We start from the raw sequence: 16,897 nt of genomic DNA on the forward strand, positions 1-16,897 counted from the left end.
ATTTATGGTAATTATCGATATGTATGTTCCTATTACCGTTTTCTTAATCGTTTTGGGTTTGTTATTGAAGGTCTTGTCTTTCTTTTGTGTTTCCCGCCTAGAGAAGTTCCTTTAGCATTTGTTGTAAAGCTGGTTTGGTGGTGCTGAATACTCTTAGCTTTTGCTTGTCTGTAAAGGTTTTAATTTCTCTATCAAATCTGAATGAGATCCTTGCTGGGTAGAGTAATCTTGGCTGTAGGTTTTTCTTTTTCATCACTTTCAATATGTCCTGCCACTCCCTTCTGGCTTAAAGAGTTTCTGCTGAAAGATCAGCTGTTAACCTTATGGGGATTCCCTTATGTGTTACTTGTTGTTTTTCCTTTGCTGCTTTTAGTATTTGTTCTTTGTATTTAATTTTTGATAATTTGATTAATATGTGTCTTGGTGTGTTTCTCCTTGGATTTATCCTGTATGGGACTCTCTGTGCTTCCTGGACTTGATCAAGTGTTTCCTTTCCCATATTAGGGAAGTTTTCAACTGTAATCTCTTCAAATGTTTTCTCAGTCCCTTTCTTTTTCTCTTCCTCTGGGACCCCTATAATTCGAACGTTGGTGCGTTTAATGTCATCCCAGAGGTCTCTGAGATTGTCCTCAATTCTTTTCATCCTTTTCTCTTTATTCTGCTCTGCAGTAGTTATTTCCACTATTTTATCTTCCAGGTCACTTATCCGTTCTTCTGCCTCAGTTATTGTGCTATTGATCCCTTCTAGAGTATTTTAAAATTTCATTTACTGTGTTGTTCATCTCTGTTTGTTTGCTGTTTAGTTCTTCTAGTTCCTTGTTAAACGTTTCTTGTATTTTCTCCATTCTATTTCCAAGTTTTTGGACCATCTTTACTATCATTATTCTGAATTCTTTTTCAGGTAGACTGCCTATTTCCTCTTCATTTGTTAGGTCTGGTGGGTTTTTATCTTGCTCCTTCACCTGCTGTGTGTTTCTGTGTCTTCTCATTTTGCTTAACTTACTGTGTTTGGGGTCTCCTTTTCACAGGCTGCTTGTTCATAGTTCCTGTTGTTTTTGTTGTCTGCCTCCAGTGGCTAAGGTTGGTTCAGTGGGTTGTGTAGGCTTCCTGGTGGAGGGGACTGTTGCCTGTGTTCTGGTGGATGAGGCTGGATCTTGTCTTTCTGGTGGGCAGGACCGTGTCCAGTGGTGTGTTTTGGGCTGTCTTTGACCTTATTATGATTTTAGGCAGACTCTCTGCTAATGGGTGGAGTTGTGTTCCTGTCTTTCTAGTTGTTTGGCATAGGGTGCCCAGCATTGTAGCTTGCTGGTCGTTAAGTGGAGCCGGGTCTTGACGTTGAGATGGAGATCTCTGGGAGATTTTCGCCATTTGATATTACGTGGAGCTGGGAGGTCTCTTATGGACCAGTGTCTTTGAACTTGGCTCTCTCACCTCAGTGGCACATCCCTGATGCCTGGCTGAAGCACCATGAGCCTGTCCCCTACACGGCTCAGAATAAAAGGGAGAAAAAGAAAGAAAGATGAAGATAAAATAAAATAAAGTAAAATAAAATAAAGTTATTAAAATAAAAAATAATTATTAAGAAAAAAATTTAAGTAATTAAAAAAAAAAGGACAGACAGAACCCTAGGACAAATGGTAAAAGCAAAGCTATACAGACAAAATCACACAGAAGCATACACATACACACTCTCAAAAAGAGAAAAAGGAAAAAATATATATATAGTTGCTCCCAAAGTCCACCTCCTTAATTTGGGATGATTCATTGTCTATTCAGGTATTCCACAGATGCAGGGTCTATCAAGTTGATTGTGGAGATTTAATCCGCTGCTCCTGAGGCTGCTGGGAGAGATTTCCCTTTCTCTTCTTTGTTCGCACACCTCCCGGGGTTCAGCTTTGGATTTGCACCCGCCTCTGTGTGTAGGTCGCCTGAGGGCATCTGTTCTTCGCTCAGACAGAACGGGGTTAAAGGAGTAGGTGATTCGGGGGCTCTGGCTCACTCAGGCCAGGGGGAGGGTGGGGTACGGATGCTGGACAAGCCTGCGGTGGCAGAGGCCGACGAGACGTTGCACCAGCCTGAGGTGTGCCATGCGTTCTCCCGGGGAAGTTGTCCCTGGATCACAGGACCCTGGCAGTGGCGGGCTTCACAGGCTCCCGGGAGGGGAGGTGTGGATAGTGACCTGTGCTTGCACACAGGCTTCTTGGTGACGGCAGCAGAAGCTCTAGGGTCCCATGCCCGTCTCTGGTGTCCACGCTGATAGCCATGGCTTGTGCCCGTCTCTGGAGTGCCTTTTTGTTTTTTTTTCCACATCTTTATTGGAGTATAATTGCTTTACAATGTTGTGTTAGTTTCTGCTTTATAACAAAGTGAATCAGTTATACTGGAGCTCTTTTAAGCAGCACTCTTAATCCCCTCTTCTCTCGTACCAGGAAACAAAGAGGCAAGAAAAAGTCTCTTGTCTCTTTGGCAGCTCCAGACTTTTTCCCGGATTCCCTCCTGGCTAGCTGTGGCGCACTAGTCCCTTCAGGCTGTGTTCACGCCGCCAACCCCAGTCCTCTCCCTGGGATCTAAGCTCCGAAGCCCAAGCCTCAGCTCCCAGCCCCAGCCTGCCCCGGCGGGTGAGCAGACAAGCCTCTTGGGCTGGTGAGTGCTGGTTGGCACAGATCCTCTGTGCAGGGATCTCTCCGCTTTGCCCTCCGCACCCCTGTTGCTGCGCTCTCCTCTGCGGCTCCGAAGCTCCCCCCTCTGCCACCAGCAGTCCCTGCCCAGCAAGGGGCTTTCTAGTGTGTGGAAACCTTTCCTCCTTCACAGCCCCCTCCCACTGGTGCAGGTCCTGTCCCTATTCTTTTGTCTCTGTTTATTCTTTTTCCTTTTGCCCTACCCAGGTACGTGGGGAGTTTCTTGCCTTTCGGCAGGTCTGAGGTCTTCTGCCAGCATTCAGTAGGTGTTCTGTAGGAGTTGTTCCACATGTAGATGTATTTCTGATGTATTTGTGGGGAGGAAGGTGATCTCTGCGTCTTACTCTTCCGCCATCTTGAAGCTCCTCTGATCATGTGGTTTTTGACTTTTCTTTATTTAATGTGGTGTATCACATTGATATGCATATGTTGAACCATCCTTGAGACCCTGGAATGAGTCTAATTTGATCATGGTGTATGATCCTTTTTATGTATTGGATTTGGTTTGCTAATATTTTGTTGAAGATTTTTGCATCAATGATCATCAAAGATATTGGCCTGTAATTTTCTCTTTTTGTAGTGTCTTTGGCTGGTTTTGGTATCAGAGTGACGGTGGCTTCATAGAATGAATTTTGGGAGTGTTCCGTCTTTTGGAATAGTTTGAAAAGGATTGGAATAATTTCTTTTGTTTTGTAGAATTCCCCAGTGAAACTGTCTCGTCCTGGACTTTTGTTTGCAGTTAGTTATTTTTTTATTATAGATTCTATTTCACTTCTAGTGATCAGTCTGTTCAAATTATCTGTTTCTTCTTCACTTAGTTTTGGCAGGTTGTTTGTAGAAATTTGTCCATTTCTCCTAGTCTGTCCAATTTGGCCTATAACTGTTCATAGTATTCTCATGGTTTTTTGTATTTCTGTGGTATCAGTGGTTGTTTCTCCTCTTTCATTTCTTATTTTGTTTATTTGGGTCCTCTTTTCTTCTTGATGATCCTTGCTAGAGTTTTGTCAATTTTATTTATCTTTAAAAAAAAAAAAGCTTAGTTTTTTTTTTTTTTTTTAATTCTCTATTTTATTTCCTCTCTGATCTTCATTTCCTTCCTTCTGTTGACTTTGGGTTTTGTTTGTTCTTCTTTTCCTAATCTTCTATGTGGTAGTTTAGGCTGTTTGAGATTTTTCTTGTTTCTTGAGAAAAGCTTCTATTGCTATGAATTTCCCGTTTAGAACTGTTTTTACTTCATCCCATAGGTTTTGTGAGGTTGTGTTTTCATCGTCATTTGTCTTGGTATTTTCTGATTTCCTCCTTGATTTCATCATTGACTCACTGTTTTTTTTTTTTTTAGTAGCATGTTATTTAGTCTCTGTGTGTTCTTTTTTTTTACCCCCCATGTTTCTTTCTGTGGCTGATTTCTACTTTCATAGCACTGTGGTCAGAAAAAAATGCTTGAAGTAATTTCTAGCCTCTTAAATTTTTTGAGGCTTGTTTTCTGACCTAGTATGTGGTTTATCCCAGAGATTGTTCCATGCGCACTTGAAAAGAATGTGTATTCTGTCTTTTGTTTTTGGATGTAGTGTCCTGTAGATATCAGTTAAGTGCAACTGGTCTAATGTGTCATTTAGGACCTTTCTTGCCTTATTGATTTTTCTGTCTGGAAGATCTGTCCATTGATGTTAGTGGGGTGTTAGTCTCCTGCTATGTATTCCTGTCAGTTTCTCCCTTTGTGTCTGTTAGTATTTGTTTTATACATTTAGGTGCTCCTATATTGCATATATGTTGAGTGTAATATCCTCTTGTGTTGATCCCTTTATCATTATATAATGTCCTTCTTTGTCCTTATGGACTTTGTTTTAAAGTCTATTTTGCCTGATATGGGTATTGCTACCCTTGCTTTCTTGTCATTTCCATTTGTGTGAAATATCTTTTTCCATCCCCTCAATTTCAATCTATGTGTTTTGTGCCCTGAAGTGAGTCTCTTGTAGGCAGCGTACTGAAAGGTCTTTTTTTTTTTTTTTAAGATGTTGGGGGTAGGAGTTTATTAATTTATTTTTGCTGTGTTGGATCTTCGTTTCTGTGTGAGGGCTTTCTCTAGTTGTGGCAAGCGGGGGCCACTCTTCATCGCGGTGCATGGGCCTCTCACTATTGTGGCCTCTCTTTTTTGCAGAGCACAGGCTCCAGACGCGCAGGCTCAGTAGTTGTGGCGCACGGGCCTAGCTGCTCTGCGGCATGTGGGATCTTCCCGGACCAGGGCTCGAACCCGTGTCCCCTGCATTAGCAGGCAGATTCTCAACCACTGTGCCACCAGGGAAGCCTGGAAGGTCTTTTTAAAATCTAATCAGCCACTCTTTTGATTGGAACATTAATTCATTGACATTTAAAGTAATTATTGATAGGTATGTACTTATTGCCATTTTAGATCTGGTTTTCCAGTTGAGTTTTGTAGTTCTTTGTTCATTTCTTCTCTTTGTTTTTTCCTTCTGTGGTTTGATGGTTTTCTTTTCTATTATGCTTGAGTTCCTTTCTTTTTAGTTTTTGTGAATCTATTGTATGTTTTTGATTTGTGGTTACCCTGGTTTTATCTTCTTGCTTTAGACTGATAGTCATATAAGTTCAAACACATTCTATAAAAGATCTTTCTTTTCTACTCCCCTCCCCCACATTTTGTGATTTGGATGTAAAATAGGACATCTTCACGTTTATCCTTTTGCTGTTAATTGTAGTTATCACTTTTACAAAATTGATTGTTTTGTAGTCTGTGTACTGGTTTACTTAAGTGACCTTTGATCCTTTGATATATTTACCTTTCCTATTGTGATTTTTCCTTTCCTATAGATTCTTACTTTTGTATTTAGAGAAGACCTTTCAAGATTCCTTTCAGGGTAGATTTGGTATTGCTGTATTCTTAGTTTTTGCTTGTCTGAGAAATTCTTTTTCTCATTCTACTCTAAATGAAAATCTTGCTGGGTAGAGTATACTAGGTTGCAGGTTTTTCCCTTTCAGGACTTTGAATATATCATGCCACTCCCTTCTGCCCTACAAAGTTTCTGCAAGGAAATAAGCTGATAGCCTTATGGGGGTTCTCTTGTAACTGACTTTGTTTTTCTCTTGCTGCCTTTAGAATCCTCTTTTATCTTTAACTTTTGCCATTGTAATTATGGTATGTCTTGGTGTAGGTCTGCTTGGGTTCATCTTGTTTGGGACCCTCTGTGCTTCCTGTACCTGGATATCTGTTTCCTTATTTATGGCTGAAAACTTCCCAAACCTAATTTCTTCAAATAAATTTTTGATCCCCTCCTAACTTCTCCTTGTGGAACCCCTATTATGTGTAGGTTGGCATGCTTTATATTATCCCATAGATCTTGTCTGTTGCTTTCATTTTTTTTCCCATTGGTCTTTCTGTCTGCTGTTCTGATGGGGTGATTTCCATTATTTTATCTTCCAGATCACTTATTCATCCTGTGTTATTTAGTCTGCTATTCATTGCTTCTAGATTGGTTTTTATCTTGGTGATTGAATTGTCTAATTTTGATTGGCTCCTCTTTAGAGTTTCTAGTTCCATGTTACAGTGATCTGCATTTCTATCGATACTCTTTCTTAATTCCTTTAGCATTTTTATTACCTCCTTTTCGAACTCAGGGTCTAGTAGACTGAAGTCTGTTTCATTAATTCTTTCAGGGGATTTCTCGTGTTCTTTTAATTGGGAGTAGTTCCTCTTTTTCATTTACTTAACTGTTTCTCCTAAAATCAGAGACAGAGAAAGTTATCTACTGTGGTCTGGAAGGGGTGTTTTTATGTGGGAACATCCCTGGGTAAGACTGTGAGTCCAATATTTTTGGTGCAAGGGCTGGTTTTGGTATGGAGGCCAGTCACGTATTTCCTTAAGGCCATTATTCCCTTGATAGTGGGTGTGATTGGTGTTGTGGTGTCCAGAGCCTTCACTGGGCCTCCTCTTTGCTCTGTGGCTGTCATATCCCTGTCAGGGATGGGGTTTGCTGCTTGGTTGTTGGGAGTAGAAGCCTTGAGGGTCAGGTTTGATAAGGCTTCATCACCCTGAAGTGTGTGCTGTGTCTCAAAGGAGATGATTGCTGAAGCAAGTGAGGCCCCTGTGGTCACAGCAAACCTATGTGCTGCCCATGCAGGTATGTTCAGTTCTGCCTGGAAGCAGCCCAAGGTCGCGTCGCTTTCTCCGTTACGTTCATCCCAGACCTAGTACTAGGCTGTAGTGTGGGGAGGGCTGGTGCTGTGGCTGCAGGAATGGAGGTGTTTGTGCTGCTGCCCGGGACTTGGGCTGCCTCCATGACAGGCCTCTCCCAGGACCTGTCCGCCCTAGATCTGGCCCCAGGTTACAGTGTGGGGTGGGTGGAACTGGAGAGCTCCCACGGGGAAACAAACTGCTGTGTATTCCTCCCCAGGGACTGTCTGCACAGAGACATGCGTCTCTGTGGCACCACTGTGTGTGTGTGTGCTGGCAGTGGATTGCGATGCTGGACCTGTGCCCCGCTGTTCACATGCTGACAATGAGCTCTGAGATTTGGCCTAGACCACACCCCAGGCCCTCCAGGCTATCTCCATGCAGTTAGACAGAGTCCTATCCCAGGGCCTATCTGCCCGAGATTCAGCATCTTTCCACTGTGCGTTCCAGCAGCCCTGCTCTGCATGCCTTTGGGACTGGGAAGGGCAGGAGGTGGCAGCTGTCAGTACTGGTCTCCCTCCACCCTGATCGCTAGGCAAGTCAGCACGCACACACTCCCTGCAATCAGAGTCCAGGCCACTCCAGCCTCTCCCAGCAGACCTCCCAGCAGGCAAGGGGGCTCCCCAGAGTGAGAGCCTGCCCATGGGGACCTTTCCTCCTTCACAGATCCCTCCCAGGGGTGCTGGTCCCATCCTGATGCCTTTTTTTTATGTGTTTGGTCCTACCCAATTACATGGAAAATCTTTTCGGCAGCTTTAGTTGTGTAAGAGATCTTCTGCCAGTTTCCAGTTGGTTTTACGTGTGAATTGTTCCACCTGCAGGTGTATTTTTGATGTGTTTATGGCGGTAGGTGAGCTCCACATCCTCCTACTCCACCATCTTGATCCTCCTTCCCCCAAATGGTTTTATATCTATAATAATATAGAATCTCATGGCCACCCAATTTTATGGTCATCTCATGTCATAAATTTGAAAAGGCTGGCAGTCTTGTCTCTCGCTATTAAAAGCCTATGGTTAATGACTGCTGAAGAAACGTGAAGAGTGGGTAGCATATACCTAATTATTTCCAAACGTGTAAACAGAACAAAAGGTGCAGTAATTTAAGAATGCCAGGACTAAGCAAACCAGCAGTGCGTTCTTTTTTGCCATATATAAAATACTTCACGCCACATTTTTTCAAGTGCATTCAGTTTGACTATAAGAAAATTTAATTTTGGGGGCCAGAAGTTAATCATATACAGTATTTGCAAACCAGCTTAACTCAACCCTGATTACTCATCTGTTTAAAACTTCACATTTATGGCACAGCAAATGAAGATGCAAACAAATTGGTTGACTTTTTTTTTTTTTTGGCTTCCTTTCTGATTGGCTGTTCACAAGGCCACAAAGGGACCCTAACACTAGTAGTCTGTTTCCCTGGTTCTTTACCTATGCAGTCCTTTTATGGAACTTGCTGGCTTTAATAATGAAGGGAAGATTGATGGTCATATCCCATTCATCAGGAACAGGACAGGAACCTGTCTTTGACTAGAGGAGTTTAATTTTGACTTTCGGCTGGTACAAGCACACAGTAATGCTGGTTAAATTAAGGCTTTTCCTATATTACTTATATTGTGAAAAGTTATTCAAAGAGTATACTAACATAACCTCTTGAAAATCACATAAGAGAAGATGTTCATTTATGCAGTAAGTCAGTCATCTGTGGCTGTTTGGATAATGAAAATCTAGCATAACTCAATCCATACAAACGACTGCCTGCTTTGGCGATTAGAATATACACGTTGGAAATCTAAACACTTCCTCTACCAAGCATAGTGAGGTGCACTGTGAGCCATGTAGCTTCGACTTTTTGAATGTTTACAGAAAGCTGACCCTTGATGATGAAAGAGACCTTTATTTTAAAAAACAATTGGTCAGTTTATTTCCAGAATAAGAGTTGATCCATGTTTTCAGTTTATTGCCATACACAAAACATTTTATAAAATAATAGGGTAGACTGCCACTTCAACATCTTCATGTAACAACTTCACAGTGCAAGAAAGTGATTACCATTAAGTATGAAGACATCTAAAGCCAGCTAGTACTTTAAGTACAGGGCAGAATACTTTTTGTGATTCTTCCTAAAAAAATGTTGGCATATTCATTAAATGCCCAGGTTACAAAAATCACTTAGTATCCATTTCTTATCTTTCAGTATATTTTAAAAATCTACATGGCATCATATTAAATGCTGGTGGGGGAAAATAGTATAAGAATCTAAAAACTTTCCAAGTAGCACAATAATTTAAAACCAACTAAGAGAAAGCATTCCCCCAAATATTTCTGTATGTAACTTTGTGTCCCTTACCACAGTAACAAAGTGAAAAAGCCATTATACCTTAGAAAGAAACTAAAGGAAAAGATTTCATTCTTCCTTTGAAAATACAATTTCTTAGCTCTTAAATAAAGAAAGAAACTTTAATTTTGTGTGTGGGTGTGTGGATCATAAGTAAAAATATCAAATTTATGTCAGTTGTACAAATGTCTCATTTAGGAAAGAAAGTGAATACTTCGATTCAAAGGATTTGAAACTATTTCATCATTATAAGAAAAGTGTAATTTTAAGCTAAAAAAACTGTGACACATTGAACTAATATAAATCATCCACTAGCATATCCTATTGTTTATCATAAAATCCATAATTAAGGAGTAATAGGTAAAAGATCTTCTTCCAACATTTGGTCACATCAGCTAATCAGCCCTGGGCAAACCCCACACACCCCGAGTTTCAGGATCCTCATCTCTTATGTGAGAGTCCTGGGCTAACGGCCCTTTAACATCCCTTCCAATTTACAAATTTGTATAGCACTGTTAAGCTTACATAATCCTTTTGAGAATGAGCTGTTTCAACTCAATGTATTTACCAGATAAAGTTCCCCATTTAAGTAGTAAAGCTGTTCTTTAAACATTTAAAATCTTACTTTAAAATTTATTTTCAGTGTACTTCCCTGTCACCTTAAAAGATGAGGTAAGACTAACAACTTAGTCTCCTGACTTTCATAGTCTCTTAGACCAGGCGGCTGACAGTGATCAGCAGATACAGCCTGAGCCCTCACGCCAATTCTAGGCAGCTTTGGGCTATACTCTGAGTCTCAAAAACGAAGATGATACCACCTGTTTGGTATCTCTGTCTTAAAGCCTAACAGAGTTATAATATACTGAATATACCAAAAATTTGTACACTACAAATTAACATTCGAATGCAAACATTTGAATGTGATAAGCCCAAGGTGACTTTTTCCTGATAAAGTATAGATATTTTTCATAACATGTTTTTTGTCAATACCTGTGCATTTACGGTTCTAATCCTTTGGTTACCTGACTCTTCTTCTGTAGCCAACTTGTCTCTTGCTTCCAATTATGCTTCTAATTGCACCAGAGTCTAGAAGTCTGACCTTTCAATAGGTGAAAACCAAAATATAAAGATCTGTTATGTTAGCAAATGTGGTATCATCATTACTCACTTTAAAAGCGTGGCTTCCTAACTAGGTGAGGCATCAGACTGGTCTAGGAAGTGTTATAAAAACTGAGATTCCTGGACTCCAGCCGCAGTCTGATTCTGTATGTCTGGAGTAGGACTCAGAAAAACTTTCTCAAAAGCGCCCCCAGGTAATCTCAACAATCTTTAGTACAGTTTTTGCGACTCACTGTTCTGCCCTCAATTTCTTAAAGTCAATTTAGAATTTTAGCAGCTGTTAGGTTTTAGTATAAAAATTTCCCATTGCATTAATCATAAGCATATTCAAAGTAGATTGCCCATGATCTTGGTTTAGTTCCATAGGAAATCAATCATTACAATCCTTTGCAATAAAATTAAAACATGATAAATTAACTTCAGAGTGAAGACAATGCATGTAGATGCTGAAAGGTGGCTGGTTCTACACTTAACAGGGCAACTGTTTACCGCTTTAATTGTAGTCAGTCGTGTAAATCTGTAAATCATCTTATTACATCTGTCATTACTAAATAAAGGCTGGCAGAACTCCTCTAAAACAGAAAGATGGCTAACTGGCTAATCGATATTAAGGAAATGTTTCTAGCAGACATAAAAGTATTTCTTAAAAAAACTACAAAACTACACAGCTTCCTGTAGAAACCCAAAGACTTCTACGCTTCTGAAGTCTACTGTAAAGAGAAAGTTGACCAGAACTACAGTTGTTTAAAAATGTTCAATTAACTGTGAAAATTTAAGTGTAAAATAGGTACAACTTCATCCTTTAGGAGATTTAATGGGCATAAAAGGAATTTAACTTACCACTTATTCTATCTACCCAAATAGTTAACTGTGAAAACGACACATGAAGTATTTGGTATAGTGTAGTTCTGAACACCATCCCTTCCAAATTTAATAAAAAAACACATCTGGATTTTCCAGGGGTCCCAAGTGTGTCTAGGCACTGCGGAATGTCGTCATGTCTTTCGGTTCTCTGCTGGGAACACACCAGTCGTCAGCCTCGTGGTTGGTGTTGTAATGCTTCCAGGCAGCTTTGTTATATACTGGGAGTCTTTCTATTGATTCTGTTGACAGAGCCTGAAAGTCAAAGCAGGACCTATATCAGGCATTTTTTGGGAATGCATTATTTGAGAAAATCTACAGTGGCCAAAAGGTTACTACAAATTAAACAATACTTCATTGGATTTGTATTTTATCAAACATAAGACCATCTACATACATTTTAAAATAGAGCACATCTTTGAAACGTGTTATTTACTAAGCCCAAGGCAACTGCTTGATGTGCATGTTGAGTTTATTGCTTGCGGTAATTCTCCAGCCAGCCTGGGAGCTGCTGGATTGAAGTTTGATAGACATTCTTATAAAACATGACAAACAGAAGTTGGTTAACTGAAAAAGTCAGTTAAGTGTAAAAGCATAAAAATTTACATATGTACCTTATGTAACTGTACAATCATTTAATGAAATCTGGGTTTGATCCTGTGTCTTCTCCTACATTAACGTCACTAATTTTAGTTATAGCATGATTTCTGTATATGATTTCTGCATCATGCATCGCTGACCCTCTGTATCACCCCCCCACCCCCGCATGCATACCAAAGTCTGCCCATGCTCAAGTCGCTTATATAAAATGCTGTAGTATCTATGTATAATCTTTACACATCCTCCTGTATACTTTAAATCATCTCTAGATTAATTATAATAGCTAATACAATGTAAATGCTATACAAATATGACGTAGATATTATGTAAATAGGTGCTGATGTGCAGCAAATTCAAGTTCTGCTTTTTGCAACTTTCTGGAATTTCTTTTTTCCTCAAATATTTTTTAGTCGTGTTCGGATCTATGGATATGGAACCCGGGGATACAGAGGGCTGATTGTAATTTCATGTTTCCAACATATTATCACAATTAATTCACCGTTCTATTTCAGCTTCCCGTGTATCATTGAGATAAACTATGTTCCTCATTATCTTCAAATTAGGATATTTTGGTAGGATTTCAACCTTAAGCCACAGGTATTCCCCAAGATGTAGAAAATATTGAACTGGAAGTTTCATTCCAATAATAGGAAGGAAGGACCTTAATTATTCTATAAGACTTCATGTATTCTATTTTTTTCCCAAATGGAGCTAGAAACCTTTCACCTATACATCATATTCTCTTTATGCTGGAACGCCTTGATCTATAGACTCAAACAAAAATGTTACATTTGATGATAAAAAGGGCATCATGAAGGCAATGTTTTTAAGTTCCTCACAATTGAGATAGTTTAAAAAAAGAAAATTATCTTGAAAGAACTTAACCTTTTCAGACAATTTTTACTTTTTCTAATGTAAAGTCTTTAGCATTTCCTATAAAATAGGTGCCATCTAGTGGCCAGAACAAGAAACTAGTGTCGCTAAAAAATTAGGTACCAACAGCCCACTGCTGAACTAATCCAGGGCTTTCTATCCCTGTAATTTATACTGATTTGTCAGATAAACACATGGAACAACCCAGGCAAGTCTGTTTCCACCAGGTGAGCTATATGCTTACCAAGAGTCACCTGTAATTGTTCCTAAATCTGTTAATATACTTAAATCTGTCATTGTAATTTAATCTAAGTATTGCTTTTAACAAAGCACAAAAAATGGGCGGGGAGGGGGGGTTCTTTGAAAACTAAGATGAATGTTTCATAAAGACTCATGAAGGAAAGCCACATAAAAATTGCTGTCAAATCAGAAGACAACTGTAAGGAAATGCATAATAATCAACAAGGATTATGCACTTGGCTATTTCTTTGATTAAAGAAACCAAAACAAGGTATTGTAAGTATAGCTTCTGCAAGAAAGACAATTGAAACTTCAATCTGCAGACCCATATGCAAATGAAAGGCCTCAGCAAGTACATCAAAAGGCTGGTGAATCAATGTCAATTCATGTGTCTTATCTTACAAATTTAATTTTAACATAAGTTTTTGAAGCCCCACTTTAACCCAGTTTTTTTTCTATTAACAAAGCCCTGATCATTATAGTCCAGCGTTTCTTACCCACAGTCAAAGAGATCATTTGTCAAAGCAGAGGAGATCCTTGTAATAAAAACATTTATATTTTAATAGCACGAGGTAGAAGAAAATTTCATTACAGTTAAATGCTGGCATCTTATAATCAAAGAAGTATCATTAAGTCCAGAAGACTATAGTCATTACCTTAATGTAGATAACTGCATCTGTCCCATAGCCCTCTAGGGAATACAGCTTTAGGTCTCCTTGGAAGTACTGTGCATAAAGGCGTGATATGGGCAATCCGTAACCAAAACCAGCCTGTTTGATGAGAAAAATGAAATTCTATTCGGAAAGCCACACACTGAAATACTTCTCTAATTAAAATAAACGTTATTGGAGTATCCCAGGGCTATCAGAGCCCACATCTAAAAGATCAGTTAATACTTAAGTATTAAAAATGATCAAGCTGCAGCCCAGTTGAGTACTGCATTAGACGGCTTCCCTCTGGTCATTTAAAATTCCTCATTCTTCTTATTTGTATAAAATGACCTGTGGGGGTCTAGAAGAAGCACGTTTCTCTTCTTTACTGCCCTGCTCCAGAGCATCCCAATACTGCTTTCGGTGATACTACATAAAACATGGCCTCTCTCGGGAGCAAGGGTAGAAAGAGCCTGGTGGCAGCCTAACAGAGCCTGGTGGCAGCCTAACAGATATATGTCATGGCCTCACACCAGGAACTGCAGCCCGTGTTCTGAACCTGAAGAGATCCCTAATAGCTCTCTTTTAATTCTCACTGACAGGTCACTTACCCTGCTTAAAAATCTTTGAAGCACCCCAAAACCCTCCCCACCCCCATCATCCAGACCCACTGCCTAAAAATCCAAGCTTCTAAAAAAGAGCTTTCAAGACTGTAAGATCAGGTCTGTCCACCCACTTTCCAGTCCAGCTGAAGTAAATCTCCTCCTAAGTCCCTCAAACAGATCATGTTATTTTTCACATCTGTGTCTGTTCATTCTGTTCCCAGTATCTGGAATGGCCATCTTTACCTGGATAAATCCTACCAATTCTTTAATACAAAGCAGAACATTTGGATAAATGTAAAAAAGGGTCTTATCACCAACTCAGGTGTTCAATGACATTCCATATAGTACTTCAGTAAAGAGTGCATGTGGATTCAGGAATCTGCTATTAACAAATCCAGGCTCTGGCCTTACCTCTATCACTTATTACTTGATTTTTTTAAACCAGAGTTTCTGTTTACCCCCCCAAATCAACTATCCATTCTCCACATTTCTCCTTGCCCTGGGAGGCTGACCTGAACAGATGTCAGTGGATTTCTTTGCCCTCTGGTTCCAGTGGGTCTAGCCAATGGGAAACCCAGTAGGAGTTCCAAGGGAATCAAGTCAGGGTATTCATCCCCTGCTTCTTTCTCACTGAGGTTGCTTCCCCTGGGCAGGCTGGGTCCCTGGGGAGTAAGCAGCTGCTCTGCAACTTGCCCTTCTGGGTTCTGCTAACTTCTCCTTCTCCCCTTGAGTCAGGGTGGTGACAGCTCTGCGGCTGCTAGCCAGGATTCCTGTGCTATCCCACCCCTGTTTCTGTAATTTGTCTCTTCGTAGATAAGCCTTCCTTGACTTATAATTACCTCTTTCCAGGCGGGACCCTGACTGACACATTAAGTGGCTCTAGAAACGGCCCCAGGAAAACTGCATGAGCGGGTGGCTCAGGATCCCATGGTACCTGATCTACTTTATCACTGCCTCTCCCTGAACCTACCGCACCTGCGGACCCATCAGGCTTCCCCTTTAAGTAGTTAACATAAAAGTAAAATAGCACAGGCCTGGTCCACTGCTGGAGCTACACAGTGGCCCACACCAGCCAAAGTGGACTGCCTTTTCACTACAGCCTCTCTCAGGGCCGGGCCTGAAAGACAGGAGTGAAAGCAAATCCTACCAGTGGGTGGAATTCAAAGTGGAACACCTACATGGACCATGGGCAGTGGCAAATGGGCTGGCTGGTCAGAGACTTGGAAAGAACAAAACTGGATTAACAGAGAAGGTCTAGAAGAGGGAAATGTGGACAGTCCTCTCTGAACAGGCTTACAGCATGAAGACATTCCATCCATGTAGATGCCCACCAGAAGGCATCATGTGGAGGAAGCTCTCAGTCATCAGGTATGACCTGATGACCCCTCCTGTGGAGGTCAAGCAGCCTTTCCCCAGCCGCGCCAGTGCTACTGGGTCCACTTACAAAGGGGTCATGACATCAGGAATGAGGCTGTGTAAAAGCCTAACAATAGGCTTACCCTCGGTAAGGCTGCGTAGGTGTAGGCCTCCTGTTCTCTTAAAAATTCAAGTAAATTTTGCATCCTAAACAAACACTTACATGGCATTTACTGTGTGCCAGGTACTATAAAAAGCATTTTAGATATTAACTCAATCTTTATAATAATTCGATTTTTTTTTTTGGCCACACCACGCTGCATGTGGGATTTTAGTTCCCCAATCGGGGATCAAACCCGTACCCCCTGCAGTGGAAGCATGGAGTCTTAACTATTGGACCATCAGGGAAGTCCATAATTCGAAATTTAAAGCTGGGGAAATTATGGTATTGAAAGGTCAAAAATATTCCCAAGGCTACACAGCTAGGATGTAGTAGAGCTGAGAATGGACCAGACAGTTTAGACTCAGAGTCTGGACTAGTACAGTATGCTGCTCTCCACAAAAATTCTACAATGTTTGTTCACTACAAAAGCAGCATATCCCTTTTCTCCACTTCTTAGAGTAAAATCAGGATCTAAGAAGACACTGGTGTTTATTTGACCTTTTCTGTCCCACGGCACATGGATGCCTACCCATATCTCAACTTGAAAAGCACATTCCTAGGGCAATCATTTTAAAAGTTTGGTAAGACATGAACTGTATTACAGTTGTAGAATGTGCTGTGCAATTAGAATGAAGTCCTTTTAGTAACTTCCTAGGAAAGAGTCTAAAATAGACCCATCTTATACTGTTTTTAATCACATTACAGTGTAACTCCAGTGTATATGCCAGAGAACCTTCAAAGCCCAGAAGAACAAGAGTTTTTCCAGAATTACAGGTAAGAGATTTGGCAAAGTGCTCTTCTGGGTGTTGGAGGACCATGAATGAGTCCATTCAAAAGCTAACCTTATTAAAACTTGAAAATAGGTGACTATGATCAGTTAAAAAACCTATTAACGCCATTATCATTTGAGCCATTTTCAGGTTGGCAAACTGATCAGAGCTCTAGTCATACTTCTCAGTCTCAAACATGTAATCTTTCTAATTACAAGTACTTGAGGGGAAAAAAAACCCAAACACTGAAGATTAAACCAAGTACTAGTAAAGCTGGTAATTTAGGCTTCACATTAGAGATAATATATCAAAATGTGGTTTACCACGTGGAAACTACTGACACACCACTATTTACCTTGTCCTTGCAACAAGAACTCTAAAACCATACTCCTTGTCCTACGTTCTTATCATTTTAAAAAAAAAGCATTTTAAAAACTATAAATTTAGAGGAAAGTGGGGTT

At 40.3% G+C, this 16,897-nt stretch overlaps 1 protein-coding gene across 3 annotated transcripts in view; it reads right to left on the reverse strand.

Annotated features, from left to right (window-relative positions):
* Positions 1–8,738: 8,738 nt before the first annotated feature.
* The window catches only part of PDK1 (pyruvate dehydrogenase kinase 1), a 38,035-nt gene continuing 29,876 nt past the window's right edge, over positions 8,739–16,897 (reverse strand). The window contains exons 10-12 of one of the 3 annotated variants that reach the window (XR_004350746.1): positions 13,549–13,662; positions 11,159–11,434; positions 8,761–10,298 (exon numbers count right to left, since the gene is read on the reverse strand). Coding sequence is in view for 2 of the 3 variants with exons in the window: in XM_032637606.1 (XP_032493497.1) it covers positions 11,294–11,434; positions 13,549–13,662 (255 nt within the window). In the remaining variant the exon portion in view is untranslated. Of the gene's footprint in view, positions 11,435–13,548; positions 13,663–16,897 lie in introns of all 3 variants that reach the window. The other 2 variants (XM_032637606.1, XM_032637608.1) reach the window with 2 other exon arrangements.

This window comes from Phocoena sinus, chromosome 7 (assembly GCF_008692025.1).
Source record: "Phocoena sinus isolate mPhoSin1 chromosome 7, mPhoSin1.pri, whole genome shotgun sequence".
Taxonomy (NCBI): Eukaryota; Metazoa; Chordata; class Mammalia; order Artiodactyla; family Phocoenidae; genus Phocoena; species Phocoena sinus.